This window comes from Corapipo altera, unplaced genomic scaffold (genome assembly GCF_003945725.1).
Source record: "Corapipo altera isolate COAL_440 unplaced genomic scaffold, ASM394572v1 69, whole genome shotgun sequence".
NCBI classification, from domain to species: Eukaryota; Metazoa; Chordata; class Aves; order Passeriformes; family Pipridae; genus Corapipo; species Corapipo altera.
In genome coordinates, this window is record NW_020884908.1 from 5,244,799 (window position 1) to 5,262,801 (window position 18,003).

The 18,003-nt window shown below is 35.7% G+C and overlaps 1 protein-coding gene across 3 annotated transcripts in view; it reads right to left on the reverse strand.

The window, feature by feature from the left end:
- Window positions 1-18,003, reverse strand: part of LRBA (LPS responsive beige-like anchor protein) — a 400,324-nt gene that overhangs the window by 315,021 nt on the left and 67,300 nt on the right. For all 3 annotated transcript variants that reach the window (XM_027652781.1, XM_027652782.1, XM_027652783.1), the window contains 7 exons: window positions 17,396-17,504; window positions 16,770-16,851; window positions 15,019-15,142; window positions 14,560-14,752; window positions 2,780-3,790; window positions 1,600-1,775; window positions 228-381 (listed from right to left, as the gene is read on the reverse strand). In XM_027652781.1, coding sequence (XP_027508582.1) covers window positions 228-381; window positions 1,600-1,775; window positions 2,780-3,790; window positions 14,560-14,752; window positions 15,019-15,142; window positions 16,770-16,851; window positions 17,396-17,504 — 1,849 coding nt within the window. The remainder of the gene's footprint in view (window positions 1-227; window positions 382-1,599; window positions 1,776-2,779; window positions 3,791-14,559; window positions 14,753-15,018; window positions 15,143-16,769; window positions 16,852-17,395; window positions 17,505-18,003) is intronic.

Here is an 18,003-nt window from a genome sequence, read left to right on the forward strand (position 1 = left end):
ACAAAGGCAGGTAACTTCTTTTTATGTCTTCAGGTAAAGAAGGCAAGCATTCAATTTATCTTAGGGAAAGCATGGAGGTAGCAAAGGGAGGAAAGAGATGCCTGTAGAATTATCCCATATGCATTTCCTGTTTCCCAAAAGGACAGATATAATACTTAATATACTACATAAAAGAAAGGCATCCTCCCAGAAGTGATAAATTTTCAAATGAAAATGGAATTTCTTACAGTAGCAGATGTGGCAGCAGAAAGCAATGGCAATATACCACCACAGGCCATGATCATGTTGTCCATCACTTGAGAGATGAGGTGAATTGTGTTGTGCACAAATACGACATTGTCACTGCTATTCACAAAGTCCATCACAGTTTTGGTAGAATGGCTGTCCAAAAAAAAAAAAAAAATTTCAGAATACAGTTTTATTTTTGTGGTATTTTAGCACATTTAGGTTTTCACAAAACTAAAACCAGAAAGTTAGCAGTGGGGCAGCAAATAACACATGACTGTAAAGGTCAACTGATGTACCTCAATCTAAACCTAAAACTACCTTTCCTTTCTGTTATTAAACTGCTAAAAAAACAGATTGCTAAAAACACTAAGATGTGCATTAATCATCATTTGGATAAAGATACATTATAGGCTGGTCTGTGACTACTTGCTATAGCAAAAGTCACTGTATCCAGAAACAGAATAAAGTTTCCTGGATCTGTGAAGTAGATTTGAACTTAAATCTTTGGAAAACTAAAGCAAGTACTAAGGGTTTCTCAGAGAAATTAAAAATCAACAATGTACAACACTTACACAAAAACTCTGCAAAACAGAAGCTAAACTAAAAATATATTTCAGCTGTATCTGATGATGTTATGATAGATTAACTTACACACATCCTAAAAATTATGGTCAGACAAAAATTCACCTCAGTTTAAACTAGTTTAATCACTTAAATACTCCATGTCTTCATCTTTTTTATCAGGTCAGTGCAGCTATATGGTTCAATTCAAATTTGACATTCACTACTACAAGCTAATAATATACACCATTCTTATTCAAGATATTAAATCTTTATATTAAAATGCAGAATTACCACTATTTTCAAAGATGTTGATGATTACATTCAAGATCTCTGTTACAAGGTAATTTTCAAATGAACATCTGTGTTCACAGAACCCTATCAAAGCAGCAATGTAGTGTGTGTAAATGCAGGAGTAAGAAATACTATTTTGGATACGTTATCTTTTTTTTTAGTCCATGTTTAGATACTAATAAAAGACACAGGCCCTTACATACATTAGGAACATGAAAATCTTGGTCCAATAAAAATCAACAGCAAGACGGCCAAAGACTTATATGTAGCCAGGATTTCAGTCAAAATCTATGCCTAGGCCCTCAACCAATACACATCCATGTCTGTAAAAAGTTGAAAAAAATTTTTGAGAATAATTTGGTATAGGTCACAAAGTAAGTAAGGCTATTGAATAATGAATAAAATACCAGATGTCCAAAATTCAAGGTCAATGACTTACTCTGATGCAGTTTCAACAAAGCTAATTATAATTGAAATGACAGTCTAGATCATTCTATATAAAGCACAGAAATGTACCTTCTCCACATCTGAATATCTGTCTCTATGGAAAAGAGCAAGTCTGTGAGCAAGCGCTGATGCATCAGTGACCACTTGAACTCAGGAATACGGAACACAGTTGACCTCGTGTCTCTTCTCTGCCCATCCAAGGCAGCAGTCAGCTCTTGTCCTGAAGAAACTTGCTGCCTTGAGGTCTGAATATGCAGTTTGCAGACAAAAAAAAAAAAAAACCAAAAAGAAGTTTCCATGGTATACACTGAAATGCATTTAATAGACTTGAGATTTTAGATATCCAGCAGGTTTAGACTGTGTACACGGTTACAAATAAAGCTAAAACTATTACATAAATGCTATTTAATGAATGTGCCAAACCTACAAACTAGTCTACAGCTGCACTACCACACCTGTCAATCTAGGCACACAGAAGCAGCAACCCAATCTTACCACAGGGGGAGAATATGTTGCTGTAGACAGTGATTTTCCTCCTTTAAGGAAGAATGGTGCAGAATGAAGAGCATCCATTAGGAGGTATCTCTGCAGAAGGGAAGCACTCAGATGCATGACTATTTAACCATGAAAAGCTGAGTTAGAAACTAAAGACTAGAGGGGGTGGAGCACTGCAGCACACAACAGAAGCAGTTTTAAATTACGTTTGAACAAAAAAAGTAGGATGACGTGATGCAGTGACAATCCTACCAAATTTTAGAGTTTAAAATTTTTATTTTCACGAGTTCCATCAGAATATGAAAGAAATTTTTTGCTATTTTTTTTCTGCAAAAGCAATATTTACTTCTCCATAATTATAAGAGTTTAGATAAGAGACCAGATTGAAAGAGTAAAAGAGAGGGTGAGTAAAGCAGAAGAAATTCTATCTAAATTCTATCCTCTCTGAATAAATAAATGTTTCTTTCAATTCATCAGGCTTAAGAACAGAAATACCAACACGGATCAAATGTCCATCTAGCCAAATACTCAGTTTCTATCACCAAAGTGAACCTACAAAAAATAAAATTTTTGAGACTTCTCAGTACACAGATTAGTAAGAATTATGGGTTAAAAGTATTCTAGAGATAACTCACAAAATTCACACATGTTAAAATCCCCAAAATGTGTATGGGTACACTTTTTCAAAAACTTCACAAAGTAAGAACTTCCTTTTATTTTTAAGCAAGACAAATAAAGGACAGGTAGAATTTACCTCAGGTAAGGATCTGGGGGGCAGAGGTGCTTCTAGACATGTGTTAGCTTTCAGTTCCAGTCTTTCTGTATCTGATGCAACACTAGAAACATCAAGCTTGGCAATTCTCTTGTCGGAAGCTCCAGCAGGCTCTGGCACACGCACATTTGCATTTTCCACGGTTGTTTTGGTTTCACTAACCTTTTCTTCCTTCAGCTTCTTTTTGCCTTCTGAATCCAGTTGAGTCACAACATCTGGAACTGCAGAACTCACTGTTTCTGGTAAAGTCAGTTTTTCCTTTTTCCCATCCACACTTTCAGTATCTTCAGATTTTAAAAGCACAGATTCAGGTTCCCTCTCTGTTGTTTTTTCCTGCTTTGTCACTTCGCTTTCATTGGAGCTACATTCCTTGTTCCTTTCTGCAAACTCATCTGAAGGTAAGGGCATGCTACTTTCATCTTTCAAATCAACAAAGTCATCTTCATCTTCCACCTCTACTGTTGATTTTTCCAGTCCTTCTGGACTTGTAGGAATTTCTCCTTCCAAAGTAGTTTGGATTGCTAGAGAAGCAGCAGTGACAGCAACTGTTTCTTCCTCCAGCTTGTCAGCTTTGCTAGAATCTTCAATTGCTTCAGCTATTCCAGAACTAATTTCTGAAACACTGGGCTTTACTGTTTCTGGCTCCGGAGAAAATTCCACACAAGGCACTGGTTTTAAATCCTGTGTAGCATCCCTATCTTCCCCCTGTAACTCCTCCTTGTGATTAGACACTGATTGAGTTTGTTGGTCAACACCTGATGAGTTATCTATCTCTTTTTTTTCAGTTCTGCACTCTGTATCACCATCAATAATGCAGGAAGCAACAGCAGCATCTTCTTTTAACTCTAAAGGTTGTTGCTTTTCCTTGGTTTCAGCTTCTTTACTAACTCCAGAGATTGTTCTAATTCGAGTTGAAGAACTTCCTTCACCTCCTTTCTCTTGGTACTCCATGTACATTTGAGAAAGACTCTCTTTGTGCATTTCAAAAGTTACCTAAAAGAACAGAGTTGAAAAGAAGTTAAAAATTATATATTAGTAACTGTTTTCTCTGGGGAAAAAAAAAAAGAAAAACAAAACAAAAATCAATGCTCAAATCACAAATTTATATTGGATACTGTCTTCATGATAAAAAGCAATTTCACACTGGAGATAAGAAAAACTTGCTGTCAGTTGCAGTTAAGCCTATCTGTTATTCCAGGACAAAAAAAAAAAAACAAACAAAAAAAACCCACTAGACTGATAAGGACATCCTAAGCATAAAATCCATAAAATTACTAGATCTGAGTTAACTGACAATCTCAATTTTTTTTGTGAGAGGGGACGTTGTGACAAGTAGCAGCGTTTTCACATCATTTTAGCACCTTGAGTATGCTCAACAGTCCACAAAGATAACTAAACTTTTGAAAACTTTTTTACATAAAAAAGTACAACCCCATGAAGTCAAAGCAGAGAGAAGCATGTAACAAAGCCAAAATCCTAAGGATCTCCAAATGATACCTAAAATTCTCCAGAGGACATTTCATCTGGCGAATGGTATTCACCTCATCTCAAAGGCACATGAGAACAGCTGCACAATCTGATTCAAGTGAAAAGACTTTTCTACATGTCAGCTGAAAATATTATTATTAGTTTTAGGTATCTAAAAAATGTTCTAGATACAAAAATTCATTTCATACATACTGATAAAACTCATTTGCCCAAATAAATAGCTGCATTTTAAAAGAAAATCTCACTAGACTAACTGAAGTTTTTATTACACTGTTATTCAATTTAGTCTATCCATACCCTTCTATTTAGGATTTAGATTTATCTTCCATAACACAAGTGTTTATTTATCTGTAAGTTTAATTCTCAAAATTTTCCCAATATAAGCTTCAGCTGAGGGTTTGTTTTTTTAAGTTTTCTTTATCATAAACATTTTCCATAGACAAACTAGACCAGTACATTCTACTAAATACATGAACACACATTCTCTTACATACTCAGCTCATTCATTTGGATCTCACCCAAAAAATCCATGTAGATGGTATTCAAAATGATTATTAGTCAGTAGGAATATTTTCACTTAAGATGATACAGAGAAGTCAAAAAATAATTTGACAGGTTAAAAAGATACTAGAAATTATAGTTAACAAATCAGAAGCAAATAAAGAGCAAAGGCAAAAAGAAATATTTTTGGCAGGTTCTGCTGTCAACATTAGCATTTTAACATACTATTTTCTCCATCAATCAAGAATATTGAAGTACTGCAGGAGCAGTGTACTATTCTAACACACGATCTAAAGCATGTTATTTGTTCAAGTTCATTTAATTGAAACTTTGCTCTTTAGAAATAGAACTGGGATATTTTATCCAATTGTCTAAAAAGAAAAAAAAAAGGTCTCAGGGACAAGCGTAAATGATTACAAATGACTGAAGTTCATCCATCTGTCACAATGGATCTGTAAAATATTTGATTATATGGTATTGCCAAACAAATTGTACTGCAATTAGCACAAAGTACAAAACAGATCACACTAATAAGTTGTCCCTTGCACTTTTCATTTGTTTTCCAAAACATGACTAGGCAAAGTTGCTACCTTCGGTCAAAATACTACTTTTCTGAAGAAGGAATCTTAACAACATGACCTTCTCTCCAACTACTTTTCCCTCTTCTCTCTCCCTGTTGCTTCCTCCATTTCCAAAACTACTGAAAAGTTTTATTCCAGCAAGCATTAAAAAAGACATTTGACAAATAAAAATGTAATTGATTGATATCAGCAAAACTTATATGTACTTCCCAGAAAGCACACCATCCCACAATAATTAGAAGTGTGAAAATCCATATTTTCATGCATCATTCCAGTATAAGTCTCATTAAACCCATACGCAGGAGTAAAAGCTACCTACTTTACGGCTTCTCACCTTCCACTCCATGAACACATTCTACAGGGTTGTCAACTACTTTTGGAGAAATGTAGTTGTACCTCAGTTTGTACAATGTTAGACGTACTCTTTTTTATAACACTGACTTTTTTCTAGCGTGTTACTCAGCCCACCCCCTTTACAAAAACCTATTGCAGCTTCGGATTTTTTCTTACCAACCATATATACTATCCTGTTCACAGCATTAAATCAACCTTGCTTGAAAACAAGTCAAAATATGTTCTCCCTAAGTTCAAGGTTGTTTTTACTCTCCTCCCTCTCCTTAGTATCCTCCATCATCTCATGGCTGCTGTAGCCAAGGTTGCCTTTGACCTCCAAATTTCCAATAAGCCCCTTGTTTTTGGTGAGTATGAGTCCAGCAAAACACCTCTCCTCACTGGTTTCTCTATCACTTGGAGGAGGAAGCTGTCAGTGTACTTAAGGAAATTCCTGGATTGCTCGTGTCCTGCTGCATGGTCTCTTCAGCAGAGATCAGGCCCATGAGGGCCAGAACCCACAAACATGAGGCTGCTGCTCCCTGTCTGTAGAGGACCTCATCTGCTTCTTCTTCCTCATCAGGTGACCTGCAGCAGTCACCCACTATAACACCACCTTCACTGGTACTCCCTCTAATCCTAATCCAGAAAATCTCAGTTGGCTCCTCATCTATCCCCAGGCAAAGCTCCATGCACTCCAACCACTCCTTCACATACAGGGCAGTTCCCATTCCTCATCTCCCCAGTTTATACTTCCTAATGAGCCCATATCCCTTCATTGCATCACTCTAGTCCACGGAAGCCATCCCACCACAACTCCAAGATCCTAACAAGATCATTATGTGCATGTCATACTTCATATTACATCAGCTCCAAATTTTCTGGCCCCTCATTAGCAACTTCACTGGCTTATTAATAAACACGTCATAGTCAAGACTTCAATTATTCCTTATAGCTTAAGTTCTTACTGCCTTGCCAGCAATGAAGTCCCTCTGTCTCCAAGTTCTTTTCTTCATATCATAAATTCTCATTTAATCTTAAAGACACTCGAAATTTCAGTGCTGGAAGGAAAGTTCATCTAGATCTAATATTCCCTATTTTTTTAATCCAAATCATCACAAAAGCAAATTCTATCTAAAAACTACCCACTGTTTCAGCAAGCCGTGCAAGTTCACAAGTATGAATGCTACTGACTGTATAGGTTAGAGGTGCAATCATATTTGCAGCAAGTTGATTTTTGCACAGGTATGGTCAGCAGCTAAAAACACAATGTATGGTACAGGGATGCAATATAGTATCAACCAGCTTTATGTGAAACAGGGAATAGACAATACTTTGGAAGCCATCACAGAGAAATACTGAAAATGAAACCATGCTCTGCAGGATTGTTAACTGTTAATTAATAAACTCCCCCAAAAAAGACCAGAGAAGGTCAATACAGACAACTTATCTTTACAGATGGGCAATGTAAACTTATGGGGAAATAAATCCAAGCACAATCCAATGAGACTCTACATTGATTTCAGAGCAATACAAGAAACTGTAAGGAGAGAAACATTGGTAAAGAAAATGAGACAGTACAGAACTACAGGAGAACATCACTCCCCCCAAAAAACAAAAAAATCCACATTACAAGGACAGCAATTTCTACTTTGATCATAAACATCACCAAGAATTCATGTCACAATGTATTAAATAGTGTCCTTTCAATAAAAGTCGAATTAACATAGCAATGCACAAAATTACACAGACTACCTGAAACAGCACTTTTCTAACATGCATTTTAAGGTTGGGGCTTTTTTACTTATATAAAAAACAAGAATATAAATTTAAGAAATACTGCTTTGTAAAATCCAACTTTTCAACAAGCCTGAACAAACAGTTCTGATCACTATACTAATTCGTAATTTGGTTTGACAGGAAACCAAGAAACAGAGGTACTGCAAAAGAGGCACTAGACAATTCCCCACACTTCTGATGCATGACATGGCATTTATGAAGCACACCAGTCCACAAAGCCAAACAATACACACAACAAAGAAAATACCTAAGGTTAACAAAATCAGTATTGACAGAAATGTAAAATGAAGTAGAAACTATGATTACTAAAAAGAAGTAGACAAACATAGTATATAAAGGTATTAAAGATTAAACATTAGGATCTGCATGCACACAACAATTTACAAGACAACTGTTAGCTTGAAGAATCTTAAATGTATGTAAGTAATTTTTTATTTTCCTTAAGACGTTTGCAACTGTAAAGCTGATAATACAAAATTAATTACTAGAAATTGTTCTAAATTAGTGAGCTAAAAGGCCAATCATTAATCTTCACCATCATTTGATGGTTAATCCATAGCTGTCTGCAATGCTTGGAATGCATCTCTACGCACTACTAGTAAAGACACTTGCGAGCTAATAACTGCAACATTTGCCTCTGTCATTAATTTTAACTTAATTTGACATCCAACATTTACTAATTGCCAAGGAGAAGAATTAGCATACAGTAATGAGAAAGGATAAAATGATTGACATATGCAATACAGAACATAGAGAAAATATTTTAACTGTATGTTAAGATTTTGTCCTTTTTTCCTTTATCAGGTGGGCGAACTCGTAGAGTTGAGCCAGGAAGGGAATATCCGCCAGATAATTATACACACTGTTGTTTCCTTATAGAGTCTGCTCAGTGCAAACCAGCTCCTGTGCTGCTGACACCATCAATAAACTCTTCATAATCCCAGAAAGAATTACAACTTTTTAAATCTTAACAAGGACTTTATTGACCTGTTTTTCCACTTCTCCTCTAGTAACACTAACTGTTCAAAAGTGCAATCCAATCTCTAAACAAAAACAGGCCTGTTTAGACAGGACACACCACTATCCAAAGATATGCAAACTAATTTTCAACTGAGTAAAGTAAAAGATACAAAGGTACTGTGTGTACCATACACTGACTTACAGTCTGTAACCCACTGACCTGAGTAATCCCTGGGTTATGTCCAACTGATTCACAGAAGAAAGCTAAGAAAAGCAAATTAACATATATTATGCACGACACTACCTATGAGAGGCTTCTAGGAGTCTAAAGTTCCAACAACAACACATTCATTGACATACAAGGTGGGGGGAGCCACTGTACCAAGACAGTTTCATGTACCCATATCTTGCATTTTCATCTCAGTAGTAAAAATTTTGCCTTTTTTCCTCATCTTGAGAAAATAAATATGCACACAAATAATTTCTAGAGTAAGAAAGTAAATACTAGTTGATATAATTCATAAAGGCCTTTGTTTATCTGAGAGAGAATTTCATATATGTAGTCAGCATTTTATTTTCAAATCAAGTCAAGGTACAGCCTACTGTTACATCAGCATACAATAATAAATTCAAACTGTATACCAAACATCTACTTGTTCATTTTCACTAAGGCAACTATTGCTTTTGATTTGTTTAAATTGCAAGACATGAGCATGTACTATCTTCTCAGGTTATGTATTTCCTCACTATCTCAATCCCTGGCACCATTCCCACAGTTCAGTGAACTGTCAAATTCTGCCTTGTGCACATTTGATATTTAGTTATTAACAAAAATATTTTGTAACTAAATTCAGCATTTACTACTCTGCATTGTCATAATGCCCAGCTTTAGATCTTGTGCACTAACTTTGGTCATCCTTTTCCAGTGTCTCCATATATTATTGGCAGCCCTGCAGCAAAGACTCCAGATCCATCATTTCAAATAATGGTCCAGAGACCTAACTCAGTCCCCACAGCCACAATTTGAACACAGGGAGCTGCAAGTATGGAGGAGGATTGCTTCAAACTGCAGCTACAGCAAAGAAGGCTATTAACAATTCCTGAAGCTGTTCCAATGATGAGAATCCCTTCCCTCCTCAGGTCATCTTTACTTCGAAAGACTCTTTCATAGCTATTTGCTTTTTTATGCATCAGCTCTTTTCACTGCAAATGTTTCCTCAATTCTTTTTGAGAGCTCTGGCACTTTTCAACCTGTAGCAAATCCCTATCACACTCTTCTTCCAAGGCTTCGGTGCAGCTGATCCTCTTTCATAAATTCTCAGTTTACCTTGCTCACTCTATTCCTATCCCCATTTCACACTTTTCTTTCAGTTTGAAATAGTCAATTTTTAATATCCTGCAGCTTTATTTATGATTCACTCAAACCAAGTGAATAATAAGATGAAGGAGCTCCCCATTGACCATACACACTGCATGTGTAAGAAGAGCCCATCAGTAGTGCAGATCCCTCTTCCCAACTATTCTGCCTGCTGAACAATGAAAATGCTTTCTTCCCCTGGAGGCATTGATAAGGAAAAGCCTGTCCAAGCACCTACTACAAAAGAAGCTGTAACAAGGAAACACCTAGTCAAAGTGAAGGACTGCAGCATCAGGACACATCCTGGAGGGTACATAGCTCTAAAGGAGGTTGTACTTTCCAGTCTCCAAGTTCCTTCTGCTCTCCATAACTCAGGTGACACCCCTGAGAATCATTTCTATCTAGAAAAAGTAATATTTATTAAAAATATCTATTTACACCATAAGAATGAACATAATATTTAACGATTTCAAGCATGCTCTTTAATTTGCATCTCCCCCAGTTTTCCTTCATTGATATACTGGGCATGGCACAACTGAAAACCCAAAACCTGCAGTAGTACAATGACCCTCTTGCCTAGGTACCTCTGCTTCCCCTCTGGGCAATGCAGACACACTTTTCAGAGGACTGAAAAAGATTGGAAGCCTTGAAAATGCACTAGAGCTAAAGATCCCTACTGTGGGAGACCCTACTGCCTCCAAGATAGGGAATAAAAACAGACAAAAAGTCCTCAGTAACTCAAGAAAGCCAATGGGATTTGGACTCCAGATTCTGATGGCCTCTTACCTTCTAAAACTGCTGAGCCACGTTCACTTCTCTGCAAATTAGTTCTTTAATTGCCATCATATATTAACTCCTCCACCACCTAATCTTCGTTGGTTTTGCCAGTTTTCCCTCAGCAGACAGTGATGAAAATCTGGCAAACACAGCACACATGAATGCTGTGTACACCTCTGGATTTCCCCCCCCCCCTCAAATTAAACGAATGGGGCACAAAAGAACATACAAATTTACTTAACACTGACCATGTTAATTACAACTGTACTTCTTTAGACTGAAAATTAACAATTATTTAGAAATACATGGTATGCTAAAGTCATGCTACTAACATTTCAAGATTATACTTCTCATTTAGATCAGTGAACATAATTTTTCCACTTCACAGCAAGAGAATTGTGGCTTACACATATTAACATTTCTGAGTGTTACTGAATGAAAATTTCCTGAGCTACTAAAAACTAAGAATCAGAAATCACCTGGATATATTCTCTTAAACAGAATCACATGGTAACATGAATCAACTTTTAAGCAGTAAAATGTATTTGAGGGCCTGAAATAAGCAAATGTTAGTCTTCCCAGTAGTTTAAAGTGTTCAGGTAATCTAGGAGTCTATTATACTGTGTAAATCATTATATTCTTCTAAAACTTGGGGAAGCTGAAAGGTTAAAAAGGCATGCTGTCCACCATTCTTTACTAGTTTCCTATTATTATCATCCCCAAAAATAATTGGTCCTTTTTACAAAGTAACATGGCTAGACAGATAAAATCTAAGGCCCAACTAGCATAGTTGCAATGTTTAAAAAACAGAAGTTCTTAACTGCTTTCAAAAATTTAGCACTGGTCAGTTAGAACAAACTGGAGTTGTGATTTAATTAATATTTTAATATTAATATAACATTAATATAACATTAATATTTTTTTTTAACTAGAAGCAACAGCCTAATCACCTTTGTATACAGTGTGTTAATATCTGCAAAGCATCAAAAACCAACATGGAAATGAGCAAAATACCTGAGTAATACTAAGAAATTTGGCTTAAAAAAGGTTACACACACCTACACACCTTCTAAATTCTGAGTGCAAGGAAGCCAATGTAGTGCAATTATGCTGGAAAAGCCACTGCTGCTTATAAAGTGTTGTGCAGCTGTTGGAGGAGAGGGTTACAGTGACAAACAGCTTCCCTGCTACAAAGGTGGCAGGAAATCTATCAAACTGGACAATAAAATTGCAATTGAGTTTCTTTGGCTTTTTATAGCAGCTGCATGTATCTTGATGTGTAGCTCTGCAAAACCTATCCAATTCTGTAACACTAGTCCTTTATGTACCAGTTCTTTATCATAGAATGGTGTTATAAATTAGTGGCAAGAATGGGCACAGAGGGCTGTAAAAAGGAAAAATAAGCACCAACCCAATACAATTAGAGATGAAATAAGAAAAACACAAATTGGTTATTCTCTTAGCAATGTTAAGGAAATATGTTTGTTCCCATAATTCCCACATTACTTTGAAAGCATGCTAGAAATCAAAAACATCTGAGATGCACTTAGCATTGAACAATTTGCCCATTGAATTATGTCTACACCATGTTATGTGTGAATCTCTATGAATCTCAATAGAGGTATAACAAGATACAAGACTACTTTAAGTAACCTTAGAGGGATTAAAAATTCATTATAATCAGATATTATTATCTGTTTATAAGGACATTTTCAAGTGATTAGTAAAGATTTTACCACAAAGAGCTTTTTTTGTGATTTATCCTAATTTATGTTAATGTAATTAACAGATAGGTATGAAATATCACCTAGTTTTGTACGTCTAGCTGCATGAATTGCGTGTACTATTTTTAAAAAAGTTCAAACGGAAAATGCATAATAAAGGTGACATTTTAGAACTGTGATTATTGTATCGTCATTCATATCACTATTGTCAAGTTAGTTTCTGGCTGCTTTTGTCATTTAAACATTTTCATTCAGGCTTCTGGAACTGGACAGTATTAGTATTGATGTCCAAACAAACTGAGCTCTTTTATAAAAGAGTCCTCCAAAATCGCGCCACCACGCTGCCGCTCACTCTGCCCACACTCACACGCTTCCAATCTTGCCACTGTTCAACTTCCTCCGAAGTAAGCTGGAAGAACTAAGTGACCTTATATATTATCCAGAAAGTCAAAGTTAGACTCGGGAAAACTAACAGGAAGTTACTTCTCCACCCACAGGATACCTCACTATGCCAGGAACCAAAAATGAGAAACACAAAGAAGGAAGTAGGTCACCTTCTCAATCACTATGGCATTGCACAAAAACACACAGCTTTTAAAATACAAATAAATAAACAAAATCACGTTATGCACATCTCTATTTTTTGGTATTTTCTGAAACTGCATTGGGGTTTTTTCTTGACATTTGGCCATGGCATCACAACATAATCTTGGGTTTTTTCTCTAGGAACTCCAGACCATTGATTAGCCACATTAAGTCACTGAAGAGAATGACCGAAAATCCATAAAATCATTTTGACATAGATGCTGTCTAAAGGAGATTTCCGACATTACATTATCTCACAAAAAGAGTCGAAGAATAGAACTACAGATTATAAGATAACATGCTAGATAATTTCTAAGTTCAATACACCAATGCTCTGTGTAAGAGTTAGCAAGGTGGTCTACCTTCATTCACTTCTCCATCTTTCCCCAGGGACAGTTCCCCAGTAATCACACAAAAGCTTTTAATTATGCCAGTTTCTGTAAAAGTACATTAGGGTTCTTTACTCTGGCTACAGTTTGCCACTGTACAATCCACCCATGCCTTCTGCATCTTGGGGGAGACAAGAGGAAACTATTTCTGAAGACTGTAGAGCCAACACAAAAGAATATTAAGAATGTTTCAACAACTAATATGTGATCTCTGTAAGGATTAAAATTTGGCCTTAGGTGGTTTGCACCTTAATTCCATTTAGCTAAAGCAACTGCTTAATGAAATTATTTCACCCACTTTTAATCTATAGATTTCTACGTTTGTCTCCCCACTGCCCAATAAATCACCATTGAGCTATGAACACAATAAATAAACAGAGCTGCAAAATAATACTGTTATTGCTGTCTGCAGAGACTCATATTTTTTGAGAAAAGAAATGATGTAAAATCAAGGATATCAGAAATGCAAACAATTCCTTGGAATCATAAAGTGATCTTTAGGATTCAGAGATGTCCTTTTCACATTGTTAAATTGCACATGTTTAGAAATAGGTAATCTATGATTGAATTAATCTCAAGTAAATATTTCTGATAACCAGAATAACCACAAGGCCCCTACTGGCTTCACTCTTTTGTTCAGGATAAGGTAGTAAAAAATACCTTTTATACTACTGTGCCTTGTTTGAAAAACCACTAATAACTTTTATGATGTAATTCTGGTTGTAACAGCAACAAAAATCAGACAGAACGATAACAAAGGGTAATAGTCTCATTCATACTGCAAGGATTTGCGTTCTCACCCTGTATTCCATGACAGCTTAACAGCTGAAGCATCTGTCTTAACTTTAATTTCTGTGCTTTTTACTCGTTTGTTTTACAGCCTTTTGATGTTACTAAAAGGTATTTTTATCTATGAGTAGATACGGTGCGCCACCTTGTGTTCCTGTTGTTACTGAAAAGCAAAACCAGCCCTACAATTTTTCAGAAATGCTCCTGAAATTTGATTATCTCGTTTTTTGGTATCAGGATAAACTAATACCATCCCAATTTGAGCAACAACAACAACAACAAAATCTTTGTGTTAAAACAACAAAATTAACATTTAATCGTCATATAGTTCAAAGTTATGTGCGGTACCATATAAAAACATGGGGCTTTCATTTAATTACTGACCTTCACTTCAACACTGCCACTGTATGATACAGCACTTGAAGGTTCTAAATCTAATTACACAGCATTAGAAAATTTCCCAACTCTTTCCAACACTCACCTTTGAATGTGTGATTGACAGTGTATCCACCCAAACACGCCAGCCACCCCACTCATACTTGATTGCATGGTAGAGCAAAATTCGAAAGATGGTATACACCATCTCAGTTATCTTCTGCTCCTCAGAAGTCTTCGGATTAAAACAGCAAAGGGAAAGCATCCACTCCTGCCACACAGAGCACTGCAACAAACTCCTGCAAAATACACACATGCAATTGAATCAAATTTTAAAATATATCTTAGAAACATACATCAGCTAAGTCAGGAATTCAACATGTTTTCAAAAAATGCTACATGCAAGCTTCTCTGATTTTACATACTACATTAGACTACATGAAGACTACATTAGAGTACAGAATTTGCTGAACAGCAATGAAGCTGTATCTGCTCAATGAGTTTAATTTACTAGGAGACCTTGCTACTTATTTTGTATGTTTGTGCATATAGCAAACTATCTTACCTCCTGTTTTCTCTGCTGTTATTAAAAAGTTTAATCATATCTGAGAGAAAGGCTCGCCGAACCTCCAGAGTTTCTGGGCACTGTGGAGAATTACGTATCAGGATTGCAATAACCTTCAAAATCTCTGTAAAACAGTTCAGGAGTAACAATATATTAGTACTAAGTACAGCATAAAACTCAAGGCCTCTTTCAGCAGTGTTTGTACAACAAAAGCTACACCACATAAAAAAGTTTTGTACTCAGGAAAAGCACATCTCTATTTGAGTTTAACTAACACAAATCCCTTCCTCCAAGGCTTCTCAAACCTACTCACCACCTACGTAAATCCAACGCAATCCAACGTAAATTACTCTGAACTAATTTTAAATTATCATGTTTAAGCAACACAAATGTTTCTGCAGGACAACTGACAAGCTATTAGAATCTGTCAGAACCTTTTTTAAAGGAAGTTCACATAGAAAAACCATCCTTTAGAAAATCAGTATACGAGAAAAATGTGTAGATTTTATTCTACCTTAGTAATACTGAATTTTAAAAGAATGTGACCAACTTTCAATTATACTTAATAGTTTCTGTTATAAAAAACATTGATATAAAATTTTTATCTCTTATGATCACAACGTTTTCTATATTTTTAGGAGAAAGTCAAAACTGTGGGTACATTGCACTTTTTGAAGCAGTAAGGGAGTCATTGTTCTTGTTACTTGAAAAGAAGTTACCTTTGTAAATTAGGGTGCAATTTGAACACAGTCACTGTGACAGTTTCAGCCCATCTTGAACAACTTCAAGGAAAAATTTCTTATTTGAGAATATTAATGCTGATCTTAAAAAGGTACTCTAGAAGTCATTCTTCCTACTAGATCTAGATAATTCCAGACTCAGAAGTCAGACTCCAAACAGTCTATAGTAACCACAGCAGTGACTGCCAACCTCAAAAATCTAAAGAGAAAGTAACAGAAATCTGCTCACATCTCTTGCTTCATACAGATTTGCCAGAAGGCAAATGGCATAATGCAACCAGATCTCTTCTCTGCATCTGCTTTGCTTTCCTTTCTCTTCCCCTACTTTCCATATGAAGCAACTCACAACTGTGACCTATGTTTAATGACAAAGCAGCTATGAAAGTGAAAAATCTATTCTTTTTCCAGAAAAAAAATAACTCCCAAAGCTATCATAAGTCCATTATATGACATAATAATGTATATAACTCATGAAAAGAGATCAGTGTTTTCTCTTAGGTCAAAAGACATCTAAAGTTTCATATCAAGATATGAAGTAAGCTAACCAAAACAGTGAGCAGATACCTTTCTCCTATTTTTCATGTAGCATTGTCATACTGAATGTAATTTAAGATGAAAGCTGTTTCCCTATTTCAGGTAATTTAGTCTGACATTACTAAATAACGCAATCAGAATTTTGCTGGAACCTTAACATGTATTAAATCAAAGTATCCTGTGCATGCAAGTCTTGAAAAACCATTTCATAACATGACTGCACAGCCAAAAAGGCTGAGTTATGAACTACATACACATTCAGACATATAAAATGTCTTTTAAAAAAACTATAGAGACATACTTCCTAAAAAATGCACATTATCTTTCTTTTAGTATGAAAGAAAATGTAAAACTCAGATCAGATGTAAGATGTATGTATTTATAAGATGGATGTAACTAATAAGTTTTTTAATTGGTGGGGTTTTTTTAAAGTAGACTTTTCTTAAGGTAGCACTTAAAAATATGTATCATTCTTACGAGGATTTTGTATCTTCACTGTAGAATCTGGGTCAGGATGTTGCTTATGTATCACTTGAGTGCAAATCTGTTCAGTCAGAATCTAGAAAGAAAGAAAAAGATGCCATATCAATGTTCACAAAGACAGCTTACTGAAAAATATTTCAATACAGCACAATCATTATTTCACCATCATTCTAAAAATCATCCACAACAAAACCCACTCACTGTCTTTCTTGATGATTTATTTTATTCTGTTCTTAAAACTCTAAACTACTTTTTTTAGCTTTCTCTCAAGTGCATACTGCTGTTTAAACTACACTGGAGGATAAATCAGAATCTAAGCAAGACAATTATCTTAAGGTAAGACCACTGCTATAATAAAATTCCACATATATATGGGCATCTGGTTGAGACATACAGGTTACTCATTATCTAGAATTGTTCATAATGAGCATAACCAAGCTAAGGGTGTGGGGGGAAAATCTCAAGTAGTCAGCTTTGGGGGGAAAAAAAGCAGCACTCAGCTGCATCATGCTAAGGCTTAAAGTCATCTGGAACATATCAGCACAAATATGTAAGTAATTTTCTAACAATGTCTTACAAGTAATTAGAAAGATTGGATCTTAACTACAGTGTATTACTACCTCAAATAGGACATTGTATGTGGTCATGGTGAATAAGCTTGTCTGAAGCATCAGCCTTTCAGCCAACAAAGAGAACAATCCATGTCCAAGCATGACTTCAGCTTTTCTCCTAAAATAGTACAGAAAGATCAAATAAACTTATGCATTCAACTTGCTTTAGGGGGAAAAGTTTAAAAAGTGTGCCTCAGGAAATAAAAAAATCCCTGGAAACATATTTTTCTTCTTTTTTTTTCTAAAGTCTTTCACTTTTGGTTAAGGAAAAGGTCAAGGATTCAGACTGTGAAAAGAGAAATCATCCCCTAGAGACAGCTAACTTTCTTCCATAAATAAGATCCACTCACTCATGGGCCCAAAAAGTTGAAACACAACCATAGGGCTTTCTTGATAAACACTAAGGAAAGGGCATCTTTGTCCTCATTTCACCCAAAAATGCAACCATGGACAGCAATCTCAATAGTTATCTACTATTGCAGTCAACCTGAGACATACTAAACCTTGCTCTCAGTAACATGGGGTTCAATCTCACCAGTCCAATTCTTGCTATTGATTTCAATGGAAAAGGACCACTTGAAAAAGCAGGAAGCCATACTGCAAGTAATTATTAAATG